This window comes from Lissotriton helveticus, chromosome 6, assembly GCF_964261635.1.
Source record: "Lissotriton helveticus chromosome 6, aLisHel1.1, whole genome shotgun sequence".
NCBI classification, from domain to species: domain Eukaryota; kingdom Metazoa; phylum Chordata; class Amphibia; order Caudata; family Salamandridae; genus Lissotriton; species Lissotriton helveticus.
The window spans coordinates 1917978050-1917997156 of NC_136067.1; the positions used below are offsets into that span (position 1 = coordinate 1917978050).

The following is a 19107-nucleotide window of genomic DNA, read 5'->3' on the forward strand; positions in this document are numbered from 1 at the left end:
CCTTTCGTTGATATTGCGCATGGTCATCGACTCCATTGTTAGATTGTTTTTTTCCGCCATCGGGTTCGGACGTGTGTTGCTGCACTCAGGTTGGAAAACGTTCTTCGGGTTCCCCTCGACACACAATCCGCTCTACCCTCGACGGTATTGTTTCCATACCCTTTTCACACTTCTCGGCGTATCGTTTTGACTTCGGAATCGACTTTCGATCGCAAAGCTTCATGGACGGCGTTTGAGGCCTAACCGCGCCGAGTCAGCTATCCGTCGATGGATCGGACACTGTTTAAATTCTGTCCTCGGTGCCACACAAAGTATCCTCGCACCGACTCACACCAAGTGTGCAACTTGTGCTTGTCTCCCGAGCACAAAGAAGAAACCTGCAACGCTTGCAGATCGTTCCAATCAAAGAAGACTCTTCGCGATCGCCGGGCTCGACTTTGAGAGATGTAGTGTCAAAGCATCAAAGACACGCCCGACATCATCGGTGAAGATTCCGGCCAAGAAGACAACGAGGCATCAGCGGCAGAGGAGGAGGAGGCCTTCTCCGAACAAGACTCAGAATCTGAACTTGAGATAGACCTCGATGCCGAAGAACGGCCGCAGTGACAAGGTGACGTGAGTATCAAAGACCCCTTGCCCCAACAAACTCCAAAAAAAACACAAGGCTTCGTACCACCTCTGCCTCCTGGCCATGGTAGGTACAAAAGGGGGTGGTGATGGACGGAGCATCTGAACCAATCAAACACTCACACCCAGTCAAAAGATCTGGGTTTGATCCATCACCATTCTTTAGCCCACTCCGCCACCCCAGTTTCAGACATGGCTATATGCAAATCAGTCTGACCCTGTGCCTCATGGGAACAGTCCAGCCCGAACTGCCAAGCCATGCCTTCCCTGGACCGGAAACAAGCTTCCGAGGACCGGTTTCTGGCATTCCAGCCGTCTTCAGCCCGGCTTGCTTGAATCCAGTGGCAAAGTGAGCAAGGGACTCACGTCTGAGCATACCCTACCACACTTATGGCGGCCAAAGCGGTACAAAAGGGGGTGGTGATGGACGGAGCATCTGAATCAATCAAACACTCACACCCAGTCAAAAGATCTGGGTTTGATCCATCACCGTTCTTTAGCACCGAGACGATCTTTCCGACACCCCGCCTCCAAGCTCAGCTCCAAAACAGACAGTCAAGCCTTCCGGCTCTGTACTGAGTGCTCAAAAGTCCTCATTAGAGCCAAAGCCCTCCGGTTCCAAGCACAAGTCCGGATCAGAGCTGAAATCCTCCATGCCGAAAATCAAGCAACCTTTGGAGCTGACACTTTCTGCACCGAAAAGACAGCTTCTGCTGGCACGGTGCCGAAACATAGAGAGACCCATCGGACCTTGTAGATTCACATGCGCCCACCCACATCCCTGGGTACATGTAGTCATTGCAGTTCTTCATTATACACTTATATGCCTGGACATCTTTATACTATACTCCATTCTCACCCTCTTGCAGAAAGACAATCTAACAGTGGAGTCAATGACCATGCGCACTATCACCGAAAGGAGAAGTCACCTTACCTCATGACTAGGAAAGACTTCTTCGAAGAAAAACCCCTTGCAAACATCCAGACCCAACACTAGATGGCAGGAGTATCCAAAGCATGTGAATCTACAGCTCTACATGCCAAGAACAGATACTTACTGGGTAAGTAACATTATCCTTTTTTGTAATTTTGAAGTGTGATGCAATCAAAGATCTTAATCACATCAAAACAAATCAGGACACTTTACTTGGTGGCACTGGAACCTGATTTCCACAAATAATAATATGTTTGCAATATGTTTTTTCAGTAAGATCATTTGTCTGTGCAAATGCAATGACAATTGCAAGTGGAAAATGTGCTCCGTGTAAATGACAGTGCGCTAACTCACAATGCTTTAGTTACATTAAAAAGTCTAATCGTAACAACAGAAGAGTGTGCCTTTTATTTGTATAATAAAGGTAGAGCACAAAGGAAGAGACCAACTAGGTTCTTTATAAAGCCCTCACTCACCAACCTAGTTGGTGACATGCTTCATTATCGGGCCCCACCAGGAGAGGCCGAGTGCCTCCCTGGTGTGCTCCAACGCCAGAATTACTGTGGAGCTGGTAGTTCGTGTTCAGTGAATAGTGAAAAGTCAGTGTTAAAAATCTCATGATTATGTCAAAGAATACATTTTATTAGAAGCCAATCAAACATGGTTAAAAACAAAGTGTGGGACAATAAGGCTGAATAGATTGTTCAGCGAAGTCCACTAGGAAGTGGTCAACATGTTTCTGCCTATGTGTTGTAAGTTAAACAGGCATTCGTCAGGACCCTAAGGTGTAAATCTCGGCGGTATGGGCGCGCTAAGGCCCACCCTAACCAGAGGTTATAGGTGTGAAAAAAAAAAAATATATAAAATTATATATGATCTGGTATCCCTCGTGTTTGAGAGGAACCAAGTTTATTATGAGATGTAGTCACTAACTACATCACGGGCCTCGGGAGGGGAGTGGTCGCAACAGTGGCACAACGCCTTCAGTGCTGAACACTCGCTTGGTTCCTGCAAAACTCCCTCAGAACCGGACCCCGATGGTAAAAAGTCGCCCACCTCATGTATATTCGAGCTAGTGGGTCGCAAAGTTTTTCGTTGGAAAAAGTGGGTCGCAGTTCTGAAACTTTTAGGAAACCCTGCTAAAAGTATTATAAAAGAATAATAAACTACCCTTGTAACAGCAGCTGTGTGGAAAAACATATTTTACTCAGGGAGAGGAAATAGAGGTGAGTGAAGTATAAAATTGAAGCGGAATTGGGAAAACTATATAGTGACAAGAGGCTGACAAAACCATTAAACAACATGGTTATACATAAACGTTTAAATAGGGGAATGTAAACTTCTATTTCAAAGTATTCACCCTATAACTTAATGAAAAAAAATACTCTTTACCAAGTGGTTCAAATGAAAACTATTCCAGTGAGGACTGAGCGGTCATGGCCTTTAGCCGAGCCTCGATATGTAATGTGTGTTTACCTGTTTCTATAATTGATGCGGTTGGCAATGATGAGGCATTTTGATATCCAGCGTTTTGAGAAATAATGCACTTTAAAGACAGGCCACATAGTTTTAAAGTAGGTGTTAGCAATAGACAACAATTTGTAGTCATTTACATCCTTTAGCTGATTTATGACACCTAGATCTCAACTACAGGGCACAATGTAAACATGTGCACACAGCCTCCTTAGTGTTGATTTTGTTTCCAAGAACTGTTGTTTCCATTTAGGTTTAGTCTGTGGAAGTTGGTGGGTGACCAGAAGATTTTATGATGAATCAAAAGCAGTTGAAGACCTAGGCCCAAAACATTATGAATTCCTGTTATTGCATCATGTGATCTAGTGGCTAAGAGAGGCTTAATATATTTCCCAATCTGAGAAGATTACTCTGTCAGGTTGCAGAAGATTGTAAAAGTAAAGAAGCTGTGTTTTGATTCTAGTTGACAAGAAATAATGTTTAATAGAGGCATGAAAATCTAGATTTGCGTTAGAGGTATATATTAATCTGATAAAGCAGTTTGTCCACCTTATTTTATGTACAAATTGTGGCAATTGGGTGCAAGGAATTTGAGCATCACTCCTTCGAGAGGCTTCCATAGCGCAGATTTTCTACCAAACATCAAAAAGATGGAGGGAAAATTTGAGCCTACCATTTCTTCAGTTCTTTGCATCACATTTTTCAAACATTATGATCAGCTGCTCCCTCGTCCTCTACTGCAGAAAGTAAACCCTTGTTTTATTATTTTTTGTGGTCGAGTTCTGGGTAAGTTTCTTATCATGGCTAATACAGTAGCTTTTGGGGCAATGAAAATCTACTTTTCCAACCCCATATACTAAGCAAATTTACTGCCTTCACCCTGATCAGTGAGACAAGAAATCTATTACTTGTAAAAGAATGTTCTTTTTATAAAGTGATTATTTACCAAGATTTTCTATTTTTGTCTTAGATCATGAACGGATAGCACTGGGCAACGAAGAAGGGTTGTTTGTTGTACATGTCACCAAAGATGGTAAGAAATTGAAGTCTCCAAGATATCCTCCCTCAAACATGAGGTCTAGTATAATAACGCAGAGTATGATAAAATGAATTTGTGTCTGTCAGTTCTCCTGTTCAAATGATTGCAGAACTGAACCATCAAGCGTGGTTAATAAGCTAATTTTATTTGGACTATGTTGCATTGTACCCTTTATACAGTGTCTTATACCCCTCACATTGCTAAAAAGCTCTCTCATTTGCATTGTGCTTATCACGCCCTTTCCAGGTGCAGCGTTGAGAAGGCGTTGGTTCTAGTTTGGCTCATACAGGAGGTGTTGGGTGATGTTTAAACACCTGCTTCAAACACGGTGCAACAAACAATGTTGCAGAAACGTACGATGACTTTCAGAGAGCCTGAGAATAGACAAAACTGCACATTTCACCATCTTGGAGGTGGGCAGTGTCTTAATGTTTGGAGTATCACAGAGTGTATAGCATGTGGATAGGTGGAGTCCCCCAAGGAGTATGTTATCTGGAGTACACCCCGCACAACAGAAATCCTACCCCTGGTGGTTCTGTTACAGAGTTGGGGTATATACTGTGTGTCATCTGCTCTGAAGGGGACAGAGGAACAACCCCTGGGGGCACCGCTGTGCATGCAGGGTATATACTGTGTGGAATCTACCCACAAGGGACAGAGGCATAACCCTTGGAGTCACGGATGAACGTCCATTGTATATGTTGCGCTGAATCTGAGCAGGAGGGATAGAAGCAAAACTCCAAGACATGCTGCTAAGGATCTGGGGTATATACTTCGTGTAATCTGTCCAGAAGGAACAAAAGCATAACCCCTGTCACTATTTTGTAATAGGGTATGAAAGACTTCAAGAAATGAGTCTAGGTACCATCCTTGAGGACTGTTCATCCAAGCATTAGGTGATTAGAAACAGTTGCTTACATCTGTAAGTCTCTCTAATTCGAAGGCTGCAGAAACTTACACACCAGAATATCTACATTACATTAAATATGAGGCAATTTCTTCAGGTGTTTGACCTTAAAGTAATTGCAAAAAACACACAAGAGTCTTGCATATGCAACTTTATGATATTTGACATTTTTCAAGTTAACTATCCTGTATTAGAACATTGGAATGCTGGGAGCTCCATTGAAAACAATGGAGTGCTCCGGGCTTATAATGGATAATAGAATAAGCCTGGAGCTCCAACACTCCAATGCTTCTTTGTTCACAGCTCTGAACAAAGGCTTCAGGGAGCCTGAGGGGATTCCAACCCCTCACGCTCCCATAAGGCTTTGTTCTTTTTTGTTAGAACATTCTGCCCTCTAGTGGCAGAATGTTCTAATAGCCTTATAGCCCTTCGTAGCAGGGCTATACCGGCTATTAAAGTCCCTCTCCCTTGTTAACGCTGGAGAGGGCCTTTAGCCGGTATAGCCCTCTACGACAGGCTATAAGGCTATATTAAGACCTCGCTTTGGGTTTGTGAATACTAAATAAACTGTTTAACTCAAAAAATCTGAAAACCCTATTTCATTTCAATTGTAGCAGAAGAAGTATATTTAGTTAGAAAAGGACCACCCTTGTGCCACTACAAATGCTCTGTCAAGCATTCAAATTTCAGAAACTGCACCTTGGATCTATCAATTATACCTCCACAACAAGCTTACCTCAGATTCAAGCTGTAAGTGTTTTTCCCCAAATTACCACCAAGGCACTATTATTTGTTACCACTCTTCCCCGCCTCTAAGTCGTCTCGTGGTGTATTTGCACTCCTCTCATTCAAATTGGAGATGTAAGCACAATCTAAATTCGACTTCTCCCTGGATAGGCAGGCATTCAATGTGCTTCCGCTGTGGTTCCATCCGTCGCTGAGTGATGTGGCCAATGCAAGGAAATCCTCACTATTGCTTCCTCCACAAATTGTTCAGGCTGTAGTGAACCATTGGCTGTTGCAACCTCAGCAGCTCTGAACAGCTGTCTGGCTCAGACGTTACTTTTTGCATTTTCAAGTCATATCTGGTCTGTGCAGATTACTGATGAGTCTTCACAAACGTTCTTAATATTTTTGATGGGTTCACTCGTGCACTCATTTATGGGTTTATGAAACATTCTGTCGTAGTGTTAAATCCTCAAGAGAACTTTGCTATTTTTACTCTTCGTTCACCTTTACTACTGTAATAGCCATTTGTAGTGAAGTTTTATTCCACAGCTGGATTTTTAGATTGTACATTTGTAATGTCTCCTGGAGGCTGTTGCCGCTTGCAGCCCTTAATGGTAACTCCTAATTCCCGAAGAAACCTCAAACTATGGTTATCATGTATCCTAGAAGTGTAGGGACTTTGGCCTGGGTGCCTATAACTTGTAGGAGGTCTAGCCCTAACCTTTCTTGTTACTTGTCACATTACATGCAATTAATGCTCTGGGGTATTTCTTCGATTGGCTGTACTCCAAGGCTCAAATTCATTCACAATTTATATTCTCGTGAAAACAAACTTTTCCAGGCCAAAATTTCTTATAGAACATCATCTTCATTTTCATCTGTGCTGAGAGGAGTGTTTTATTGTAGAAAGCAGGCCTTTTAATGATGGTCATTCCAGAAAAGCAAGTGTCTCTGAGCTTTTAATTATGTTTGTTTCTTAAGTTGTTGGTTTTAGTTTACAGAAATCTGTGTTGTGCTCTTCTAAGTAATATTTTCTTTTCAAAAGTAAGCAATTTTAATTTGTATTGTTTGAATTCTAATAGAGATTATCCGTGTTGGTGACAACAAGAAAGTTCATCAGGTGGAGCTCATACCACAGGAGCAGCTCATCGCAGTGATATCCGGGCGGAATCGCCATGTACGACTTTTCCCCATGGTAGCACTGGACGGCAGAGAGACTGAGTTTTTCAAGCTGGCCGAAACTAAGGGCTGCCAGGCAATTGTGTCGGGGCAGGTGCGTCATGGAGCCCAGACTTGCCTGTGTGTAGCCATGAAAAGACAAGTCCTCTGTTATGAACTTAACCAGAGCAAGACACGGCACAAAAAGATCAAGGAGATCCAAGTCCCGGGAAATGTCCAGTGGATGGCCATTTTCAGCGAGCGGCTCTGTGTGGGTTACCAGTCGGGGTTCTTAAAGTATCCCTTGCAAGCAGAAGGGAACCCCTACAGCTTACTGCACCCAGATGACCATACGTTATCATTTATAACACAACAGCCAACGGACGCTATCTGCGCGGTCGAAATATCAAACAAAGAATATCTGCTGTGTTTTAGCAGCGTTGGGGTTTACATCGACTGCCAGGGAAGGAGGTCACGGCAACAAGAACTGATGTGGCCAGCAACTCCATCTTCTTGCTGTAAGTGTCAGCACTCCACGAGCGTATATGTTTCTGCTATAGTCTGCCCGTTTTATGTTTGACTTAAAGACAGCTTTAGTTGTCTAGCCAACTTCACGTGTTCCACAAAATTCATTGTAAAAAACTTATATAAACCTTTGGGTTTTTCTGTGAGCCCTCTTCATCCATTGGTCCGTTCAAGTACCATTAACATTTTGATTCCTACTCTCACCTCACAGCATACAGCTGGTAAGTCTGGAACAGATGGTCAGTCTAATCCAGCCATTGACTCTCTTCACTGTGAGCGGTGGTGTTTTGCATGTGCATAAGTGCACATTTGCCTAAAATGTAGTCCACTTCTGTGCCAGGCTTGGTAGAGCAATCCCATCTTTCATTTTTATTTTTTTATTTTACGATTGGCCTTTTTTCTTGTTTGTTTTTATTGCAAGCATATGCACACCACCTTTATACATTGAAATTTTTACTTTATATTATTTTTACTCTTTAAATGCCTATTTCATATATTTTCCAAATATAAATAAAGCATTGCTGGCTTGCGAAGGCCAGACATGTTGGCTTTCCCAGTGGTTGTTTTAAATGAAATTTACAGGCAAGTGGTTAGTTTTTCTTGTGTGTGGTGGACCCCCCTGTGTTCATGGGAACGCGAGTACACTCATTTTGCCCTATACCTAAAATGTCTCTTGCTTCATGATTAGTTGGGCATGTTTTAGAACAAATTACCTTTTTCCTCCAAATTGTTGACCTCAAAGCCTTGCACAGACCTCAGACGAAATATATTTGGTAATTGTCTTTTTAACATTTCATCACTTTAGCATAACTGTGTAGATTGCATAGTTTGCTAGGCAGACTTTGTGGGTGCAAATTAGCTGGGAGCAATAGACAGCCTTGTACAGCAGCAAAACGACGTTGCACCACTGTTTGTTTATATTGAAATATTGCTAATGGTAATAATCTTCCAAGGGCATTTGACCTTCAACAAGGTCATAGTACGTTTTCTTGAAATGTGCTTCTGGAGTTGTCTTCAGTAGGATAAATAACTCAGATTGCTTAGCCAGGAGTACCGACGTTAATAATAACAAACGTAGCCTTTGCAGTGTAAATATGTGTTTAAAAGATTGACATTTGGTATGGTTGTGAGGTATGCATTGTCTTTGTCATCAACCCAGATTTTCAGCAACAGATAAAAATAGTTGTTATAAAAATGAAATACATGAATGTTATAAGGCAGGTTCCTCCAATAATGGTGCCCTCCCACAAACATTCATTTTGGATTGATTGAATGATTTATGTTATGCGCTTTTACCAATGGAATCACCTGAAGTCGAGAAATCAGGGTGCAAACCATGTTATGTTTGTTAGGTAATTAGGGGAAACATATGGTATCCAAGGCCTTTTGATATGATACAGTAGTTGTATTTCATACTAAGGGTTAAGGTACTTCCACATCGTATCTCTTATGATGTGTGTGTATCTTTGGATAGCCCAGAAAGAATGAATCCTGGTTAAACAAAGGATGCGGGTTGTCCGTTGTCCAGGGGATCATAGCTAACACCTTGAGTGTTTTATTTTTGAAAATTGGCAAAACATATGAAACCAAAAATGAACTCGGTGAAAAGGAAAGCAGCGACCTTTGCACCACATACATACAAGAAGTAAACAGGGTGCTAACCATAGTGTGGAGTTGTGTTTGGACGTCCCTCCCGATGGGGAAATCCATCAGAGTATTGAACATGAAATAGACGAGAGCTTGAATGTCTCCCTACTCAAGCCACTACGACAAGCTACAATTCGGAGCTAATCCAGAAAAGGGGATTATTAACATTACACACTAATTACACAACTTGTTTGTGTTGGTTCAAAATATGAACTTAATTTGTGATGTGAGCTGTGATCTTAAAAGTGCCGGAATGCAGTAAAAATAAATTTTTGGGGGGAAAATTGAGGAAATGCATATACGAAATCAGTGCCCTAGAAGCTGCATTTGTAGATTTTGGTGGCAGGCAATCTGTAGTTTTGGATTATAAGAACACGAGAAGCCAAACTAAGTGAGCCCTTTGAAGGGAGAGATGTTGTTTGAGATTCAGCCCCAGCTACAGTCCCTGGTAATATGTACGGGCAAACATAGGAAGGCCAATCCTCTTGTCAACAGCTTGGATACAGCGGTCATAAGCCTATGAAATGGCAACTTATTCAAGGGCATTATATATTTTGGGACCACAATAGGAAGAGACCCAGGTATGACTAGGGAGAATGTGTTTTGTTTACGCCAAGATTGACCCCTTCTAGTAAGGCTATGTCAGGTGTGGTGCACATTCGTCAAGGTAGCACGGAGGGTCCTGTATACACCCCGGATAATAATTGGTTAAATTCTTACTTGCGGGTGAGGGGCCCAGTTATCAAATTAAGCATATATTTGAGAGTGATTCCTAGGCTGCATAACCCCATATAGGCTTACAGGTAGATTTTGTGGTGATAGTTTTTAACAGCCTGAGAGGGCAATATAGGTGCCAGCAATGATAAACATTTGAGTGGTTCTGCCACTGATTTTCCCTTTGGTTTTTCCTGTCTCCCACACATATATATCAGAATCACACCAATTTGCGCTATGAATGAGCAGCGTTCCAGAGATTCTTTCAATAGAGGCTGCTGAAAGGAGTGGCCAATACAGGATGATTAGATGTCAGTATGATAGGTCTGCAAATACCTTAGCCATGGTTCCAGTTGAGGAGGTACCAGAAGAGCACTGTGGGATAACCACACGCAACATGAAAAGCAAACAAGTAGGATGTATGTCAATAAAGCACAATATTAGCAAACTGGTAAAAATGCAACCCTGTAGCGAGCAAAGACAGAATCGTACAAGTGAGACGTTAAAGATTAAATCCATTGATCGTGGAAAAGCAAAATTGATTATTGCCCAATAGCCACCTCCCCCAGTTGGCACAGAACACTTGTGGCAATCATGTGCTCCATACAGCACACAAAGATCCTACTACCAATGTCCTTTAACATTAAAAAGCCATCCTCCTTCCCAGGTCAACTCTAACTGGATAGGCCTTACAATCTCCCTGCTTAAATGAAAAAGATGGAAAATAATTTCATGCTCGTTCAACTGACTAAACGTAGCATTCAGAATGGCCGTCTATAAGATGTGCTAATACCAAACAAATCAATTACTTATGTTTACATAGAATTGTAACATTCCTCTCCGGAAACGCTAACTGAAGCAAGTACTGCATGAAAATGTTCTACTTCAACTAACCAAAACCGAGAATGTTGGAAGACACTGACACAACTTTTCTCTCTTTATAAGCAGCAGTTGAATAACTGATTAGCTAGGGCTCTGACGTACAGAGGTCTATTTACAAAAGTTGCTGATGAAGGCAAACGCGACTGCATAGTCTATGGTACCCTAACTGTTGACGAAGTGATGGTCTTGCATAGATCCAATGTCGGGTGCAAAAGGCCCTTCAAGGGTTTTGACACCAGAAGAGTTATCTGATGCAAGATGGCCACTCTCTCATGTTAGTAGAATACAAATAGGCTACACCAAAGACAAAGTAGAACTAATAACCATGGGTGACAGTGCCACAGGAACACGTACAAGTGTCTTTCTGTATTGCCGCCTGTTCCAGTTCCATCTCTGAGCTAAGAAATACTGACATTGTCATTGTACATTAACCATGATACAGTGGTCAGCCATGCAGACTGCTACCTCTGCTGTGTTCCATTGTGTTTACTTTGAAGGCAGATTATCAAATGTTTGTCAAATCTTTTATGTTTTTCTTTTCAATTCTTTTAGCCATCAAACAGATTTACTTTGCCTGCTTGCTTATTGAGAGGTAATCTGAACTCGAGGAAATGTTAGTAATTATCTCAGTAAAAAGCAGAACAGATATGCCTACGACAAACATTCAAGTACCCTTCTAGCAATGTTACAGTGGCGTGTCTTGAGGGCTGTGTAATTCTGTGCTCCGTTGCAAAAAACACAGTTGATGGACAGAATGTAGAACAATGTCATACATTCACCCCAGTACAAGGATCTGGTCCTAAATCCATCGTTTTTTTTCACTCCACACCACCCTGGGTTAGACACTGGCTATATGCAAATCAGCTCTGACCCTGTGCCTCATGGGAACAGTCCAGTCCGAACTACCAAGCCATGTCTTTCCCAGACCGGAATCAAGCATCCAAGGACCGGTTTCTGGCTATCAGCCTTCATCAGCCTGGATAGCTTGACTCCAGTGGTGTGGAGAGCCTGGGACTCACGTCTGAGCATACCCAGCCCACTCGGGGTGAAAATTGCAAAAAACACAGTTGATGGACAGAATGTAGAACAATGTCATACATTCACCCAGTACAAGGATCTGGGCCTAAATCCATCGTTTTTTTGCACTCCACACCACCCTGGGTTAGACACTCGCTATATGCAAATCAGCTCTGACCCTGTGCCTCATGGGAACAGTCCAGTCCGAACTACCAAGCCATGTCTTTCCCAGACCGGAATCAAGCATCCAAGGACCGGTTTCTGGCTATCAGCCTTCATTAGCCTGGATAGCTTGACTCCAGTGGCGTGGAGAGCCTGGGACTCACGTCTGAGCATACCCAGCCCACTCGGGGTGAAAATTGCAAAAAACACAGTTGATGGACAGAATGTTGAACAATGTCATACATTCACCCCAGTACAAGGATCTGGGCCTAAATCCATCGTTTTTTTGCAAACCGGTCCCAGGATGCTTGTTTCCGGTCCATGGAAGACATGGCTTGGCAGTTCGGGCTGGACTTTTCCCATGAGGCAAAGGGTCAGACTGATTTGCATATAGCCATGTCTGAAATGGGGTGGCTGAGTGGGCTAAAGAATGGTGATGGATTAAACCCAGATCAGTTGACTGGGGGTGAGTGTTTGATTTGCTCAAACGCTCCGTCCATCATCCCCTTTTGTATCGCTTTGTTCGCCCTAAGTGTGGCAGGGTATGCTCAGACGTGAGTCCCTTGCTCACTTGGCCACTGGATTCAAGATAGCCTGGCTGATGAGGATTATGAATCCGAAACCGGTCCCAGGATGCTTGTTTCCGGTCCATGGAAGGCATGGCTTGGCAGTTCGGGCTGGACTTTTCCCATGAGGCAAAGGGTCAGACTGATTTGCATATAGCCATGTCTGAAATGGGTGGCTGAGTGGGCTAAAGAATGGTGATGGATTAAACCCAGATCAGTTGACTGGGGGTGAGAGTTTGATTTGCTCAAACGCTCCGTCCATCATCCCCTTTTGTATCGCTTTGTTCGCCCTAAGTGTGGCAGGGTATGCTCAGACGTGAGTCCCTTGCTCACTTGGCCACTGGATTCAAGATAGCCTGGCTGATGAGGATTATGAATCCGAAACCGATCCCAGGATGCTTGTTTCCGGTCCATGGAAGACATGGCTTGGCAGTTCGGGCTGGACTTTTCCCATGAGGCAAAGGGTCAGACTGATTTGCATATAGCCATGTCTGAAATGGGGTGGCTGAGTGGGCTAAAGAATGGTGATGGATTAAACCCAGATCAGTTGACTGGGGGCGAGTGTTTGATTTGCTCAAACGCTCCGTCCATCATCCCCTTTTGTATCGCTTTGTTCGCCCTAAGTGTGGCAGGGTATGCTCAGACGTGAGTCCCTTGCTCACTTGGCCACTGGATTCAAGATAGCCTGGCTGATGAGGATTATGAATCCGAAACCGGTCCCAGGATGCTTGTTTCCGGTCCATGGAAGACATGGCTTGGCAGTTCGGGTTGGACTTTTCCCATGAGGCAAAGGGTCAGACTGATTTGCATATAGCCATGTCTGAAATGGGGTGGCTGAGTGGGCTAAAGAATGGTGATGGATTAAACCCAGATCAGTTGACTGGGGGTGAGTGTTTGATTTGCTCAAACGCTCCGTCCATCATCCCCTTTTGTATCGTTTTGTTCGCCCTAAGTGTGGCAGGGTATGCTCAGACGTGAGTCCCTTGCTCACTTGGCCACTGGATTCAAGATAGCCTGGCTGATGAGGATTATGAATCCGAAACCGGTCCCAGGATGCTTGTTTCCGGTCCATGGAAGACATGGCTTGGCAGTTCGGGCTGGACTTTTCCCATGAGGCAAAGGGTCAGACTGATTTGCATATAGCATGTCTGAAATGGGGTGGCTGAGTGGGCTAAAGAATGGTGATGGATTAAACCCAGATCAGTTGACTGGGGGTAAGTGTTTGATTTGCTCAAACGCTCCGTCCATCATCCCCTTTTGTATCGCTTTGTTCGCCCTAAGTGTGGCAGGGTATGCTCAGACGTGAGTCCCTTGCTCACTTGGCCACTGGATTCAAGATAGCCTGGCTGATGAGGATTATGAATCCGAAACCGGTCCCAGGATGCTTGTTTCCGGTCCATGGAAGACATGGCTTGGCAGTTCGGGCTGGACTTTTCCCATGAGGCAAAGGGTCAGACTGATTTGCATATAGCCATGTCTGAAATGGGGTGGCTGAGTGGGCTAAAGAATGGTGATGGATTAAACCCAGATCAGTTGACTGGGGGTGAGTGTTTGATTTGCTCAAACACTCCGTCCATCATCCCCTTTTGTATCGCTTAATTCTGTGCTCCATCATATTTAGCTGACAGGCACTTTAGCAAATATTTTTAAATGTTTTATGTGTTTGCTTTTAATATCGGAAGCATCAAAAGTGTTTGCTCTGCCTTCACACGTTTGGAAAATAGTAATATCCTAGTAAAAAGATGTATGTTTTCTTTAGTAAGACAATTTGAATTAGTTTGACTTCCATTAAGTGAATACTCTGCAAGAAACGTGTAGATTTTACGTTTTGTGTTGGCAGTGATACAGTGCTGTGTCATGCAGACTCTTTATCTGTGCTGTACTCCATCTTTTTCAGCTAGAAAGCATTCTATCAGATGTGTTTGAGTTAAAAACCTCATTTTGCCATCAGACTGACTGTCTAATAAGGTTCCTTGTCAAAGATAAGGGCTGACTTCACACAATCATCTTTTTCTGAAACTCTTTCAGTTTAAGTTGCCATCTAGCAGAATTTATTGAAATCATTCCGAAGCACAATCAGTGAAGGTGGTGTTTAATACGCATTAGTATTTTCACTAGAGAGGTGGCTCCACAATCAAAGAGCACAGGGCACTAGTCAACAGTAGAAGAAAATTATTTTCCCCTTGAGAACTGAGATACTACGCACAATCATTCACCATTCACCACATGATTGCACTTCACCGCACTGAGATAGATATATTTACTGGAGCCCCCAACTAAAAAACGAATATGCCACCAAATTAGAGATATAACATATTGGATTTTAATTTAAAAGTGAATCGCATCATAAAAATTCAACTGTACACATCATTTAAAAACAAGACAGTCAATAATAATACAATTCATCTATAACATGCACTTTAAAGACCTATGTACTCAATTAATAAATATTAAGAAACTTTTAAAGTTAAAGAAGGGGGAACACAAGTCCTAACAGGGAGACCCTATTGCACAGTTGTTAAAGTGCTGTTGCATGATCTGATCCGACTTTGAGCATCGGGTTAGTATCCTGGTAAATGCTAGATTCAATTCTACCCAGGTATTCCTTGTGGTCGGATCCAGTAAAACTAAGCGTCGCTAAGTTTTATGGGATAAGACAATGAGGGGATCAATTGAATCTTGCATTCACCTGGTTATTCACTCGATGCTCAAGTCTCCTGGTAATGAGGCAAGGTTAGGTAGTAAATGCTATACTTTGGATCTTCCTAGTAAGTTTTCTAACTTTAGGGCTAAACAAAACATTTGAGATGACTGTCCCATATAGAAAACACTCATATAGGATACATACAGTATTTTCATATGTTATATTATTCACCTAAAATGTTTGTAGAAACTACACGCTTTTAATATAACATAGTAAAAAGGATTTCTCTTGTTTAAAAATACCTTTAAAACCCTCACTATGTTAAAAATCTGGAAGCAGATTGTTAATTAATGGTCCATGGTGTTGAATAAATGCTCACTGGATTTGAATATGCTAACCCATGGGGGACTGATGGGAGAGAGACAGGTAATTGATCTAGAGATTATCAGAATCAAAGAGAATAACAATGACGGATTGAAATAAACATTTAAGGAAACAGTAGGCCAATCAGATAAAATGCTGGCTAAATAGGTAAACAAACTTGAACAAGGCAAATCAGTGGAATTTCATAGAGACTCATATGATTGAAAAAAATCACATACTCTGCAACTGGGCAGAAATGTATTCGACGGTATAAGCTGGCGTTGACTTACTGAATGTTATAATGTTTTATCAAGTGATTCCAAATCCTTCTCTAAATTTCGATTTGTTTTAAGTTTTTCATTCTTTTTTTAAATTCTGATTCATCAAAATAATTTGTTCTGCTTACACAGTTTTGGATGCTTTTGTGACCTCGGACAAGTTCTTAAGCTTTCTCATAATGGTGAACTATCGTATGTGCTTCTTGTCTAGGTCTCATGGGAGATAAAGAAAATCAGACCTTGTTTTCCATTTCATAGAGCACATCACCTACCACAGTTATCAAAGTTGCCCTCACTGGGCCGTCACGTTGTATACTGAGCAGACATCTAACTACCCTAATACTTGCCAAACTGCCAGTACTCCAGACTTCGAGGGCAGATTTCTACCACCAGTCTATCCAGAAATCTTAGTTTCCAAATGGTGATTTTAATGGGAGAAAATAACTCGGAGCATAACTTGCCCAAGAAATCAAAAATCAGATATATGTAAACACTGTTGTAGGTACTTGCTCATCCTTAGCCAAACTCAAATGCAGCCTGCACTAGACTTAATTATACATAAAGATAATGTAAATTATTTTGAAATGTATATTTGCAAATCCCAGTCACAATAAAGAATGCTGTACTAGCAGTGACTCATTGCAAGAAAAGCATTCAGTTTATACAAATAGCCAAACGTAGATTGAATCCAAAATCCAAAACAAGAGCAGAAATCAAACGTACATTGCATGTCAATATTAACATTAATTCAGTACTATACATACTACAAAGTCGATAAAAATGCTTGAAATAATATGACAAAAAAACTGCGTAAAATGGAATCAACTTGGTAAGTGCATAATTCAAGAAATTAATAAATTGTGTTTGAAATGCCTCAAACTGCTGCCCTTCCTGACTCCATTCAATATTGTTTCTTCGTTAGTGCAATATTTCAGTCAACACCTTATTTGCTAGGGTTTTTGGGTCTGAGCTTCAATTATAGAAAATGTGATAGATTTGGTCGAACATAATTGGTGTCTATTTCCAAGCTTTATCCCTCAGCAAGCCAACCCTGAAGTTGTGATTAATACCTAATCCCTCAGAGGTATGTGGTAATCATACCATGTAAAGGGTTATCCATCAATACCCATTATATACTGGATTCTTGCAATGTATTATCAACCTTTGCATCTTCTGCAGCTTTGGAAATATCTGATCTCAGTCAAACCTTGATGGTTAATGCAAGGCTTACTTTTGCACAATGTCATAGCAGGGCTGCCTTCTCTTTTCGGCCATCACTAAGTGGTTGCCTTGTTTGTAAGAAAGGCCTACAAGTGTCTCAGTAAATGCTTATTATTAATAGTAAATTCAGATGGTGGGCAGGCCTAATAGAATGTGAAAAGGGTGTTTGAGATTCACAGTTCAGATCCTTAAATGTTTTTGTGTTTGTGCATGTTCTCGCCCTACTCTAGGTTACAATGCACCATACCTCTCTGTGTACAGTGAAAATGCAGTTGATGTCTTTGACGTAAACTCCATGGAATGGATTCAGACGGTTCCGCTAAAGAAGGTAACGTGTTTTTTGTTAAAAACAAGATAGTGTTTACTGCAACAAGAGTAAAGATGTTTATCGAAATGGTAACTAATTGAATTTGTGTTTTTGGGAAGCACAGATTAGGGAAGTAGCCATGAGGAACTGTCCACATTAGTGCATTTGTTAACTTTATTACAGTCATTGCTTTTTAATGTAGTTTTTTTTACAGTTTTTTGTTTTGTTTGTTTATGCAGGTACGACCATTAAATGTTGATGGATCGTTAAACCTCCTAGGATTGGAGACTGTCAGATTAATATATTTCAAAAATAAAATGGCAGGTATGTAAGGAGACGACATATGTGGTTTAGGTGGGTGGTGGCAAATCATAAGGTTGTTTTTTGTGTTCCTCCGTGCAGGTGAGGCCATGATCTTTTCTTTGTGGATAGCCCACATTTTAGATTTAATCATTTCATACAAGTATATGAATGTCATAGTTTTAAAACCCATCATTTACAAGTGGTTTGTCTGCAAATGGCTAACTCCTTTCAGAGATGTTTAGCTGTTGAAGACATATCACATTGTTTCAGACTTGTCAGTGTCAAGCAATTCCACATTATCTGAGAGAGTACTTTGGGATGAAATGACTTAACTGGGCTCTTGGGATGTAGTGAAAATTGTAGCAGTATCTTGCTGGTAAACAAGTTGATATTGTGGTTTGGGAGTAAAGAGGTGAAACAGTTCAAATTAACATGTGCTTTTAATGTAATACTTTAATTTATCGCCCTTTGTAACCGTCAATGATGAGCCCATTTCATTCTGCAAGAAATTCTCATTTACCCATTATTTGTATGTTGACAGCACCTTGTAGGGCAGCCTTTTGAGGATCAACACTTTTTCAGATTCCCAGTTTGATAAGGTAATAGAGGAGAGAAAGAAGGAAATAAACACATTTTTAAAGCAGTAGATGTTTTCCAGACTCAACAAAAACAAGTTTCAACAAGGAACAGACACCCCCAATATCAAAAGCCAGGCCTATACTCCAACGCCACTGTATCAACATCCTCAGTAAATGTCAGCAACTAGTCAACCAGGACAGTATTCCAAAGGACTTTGTTTGTTACAGTGGCTGCTTAAAGGCCAGAGGCCTACATGGTAGTCTCATCTGTACCAACAAGACATTCCTCCTATTGGCCCCTGGCCATCCAACACCTGTAGGCGGAAGCCTGCGCTTATACCTTCTCCATTGGGAGGCCAGAACCTCAGATTGGTAGGTGTTATTCAGACAAAGACTGAACTCTATATAGTAGTATCTCCAAATAGGATAAACTAAGTCAATTTCGGATCTGGTAGCGCTCAGTGGCTACATCTCTTTAAATAATTTCAAATTGGGAATTGTGCATGCCATTATGAAAGTAGATTATATGGTGGCACTCTAACTCAAGGGTACCTACTTTCACATATCCATTGATCAGGTTTATCACTAGTACCTGAGGATTGGCTTCACGGTCAATATGAAAAATCTCACATAACAACAAACCCAGGAATTTCTGGCATTGAAGGGAAGCCAAAGGGAAGACTTACCAAAGCATTGAGAGAGTGAGGGTATTTCAGAGGCTACTGCTGCGTTTACTACACGTCGCATCATCTGACTGTGAGAATGATAATTAATCTGTTGAAAATTATTGCATCATGTATTGCGCTACTTCTGAATGCAAGGTTCAACATGTGTCCTCTACAGAAATGTCTTGTCATACAATGGTCACCAGCGACTAGGGAAGGGACAGATCAAGTATTGGTGGAACCAAGTGTTCAGCACACAGTACTATAGTAGAACAAGAACACCTTGTTACTGGACCGATCGTTTTAGGACCAACACTTGCAAGTGACTTTCAACTCAGATGTATCTCTCATGGTTTTATGATCTCACA

At 41.7% G+C, this 19107-nt stretch overlaps 1 protein-coding gene across 2 annotated transcripts in view; it reads left to right on the forward strand.

The window, feature by feature from the left end:
- The window catches only part of CDC42BPA (CDC42 binding protein kinase alpha), a 1077984-nt gene that overhangs the window by 1002648 nt on the left and 56229 nt on the right, over positions 1 to 19107 (forward strand). For both annotated transcript variants that reach the window (XM_078649868.1, XM_078649869.1), the window contains 4 exons: positions 4005 to 4067; positions 6792 to 7385; positions 17117 to 17214; positions 17433 to 17517. In XM_078649868.1, coding sequence (XP_078505994.1) covers positions 4005 to 4067; positions 6792 to 7385; positions 17117 to 17214; positions 17433 to 17517 — 840 coding nt within the window. The remainder of the gene's footprint in view (positions 1 to 4004; positions 4068 to 6791; positions 7386 to 17116; positions 17215 to 17432; positions 17518 to 19107) is intronic.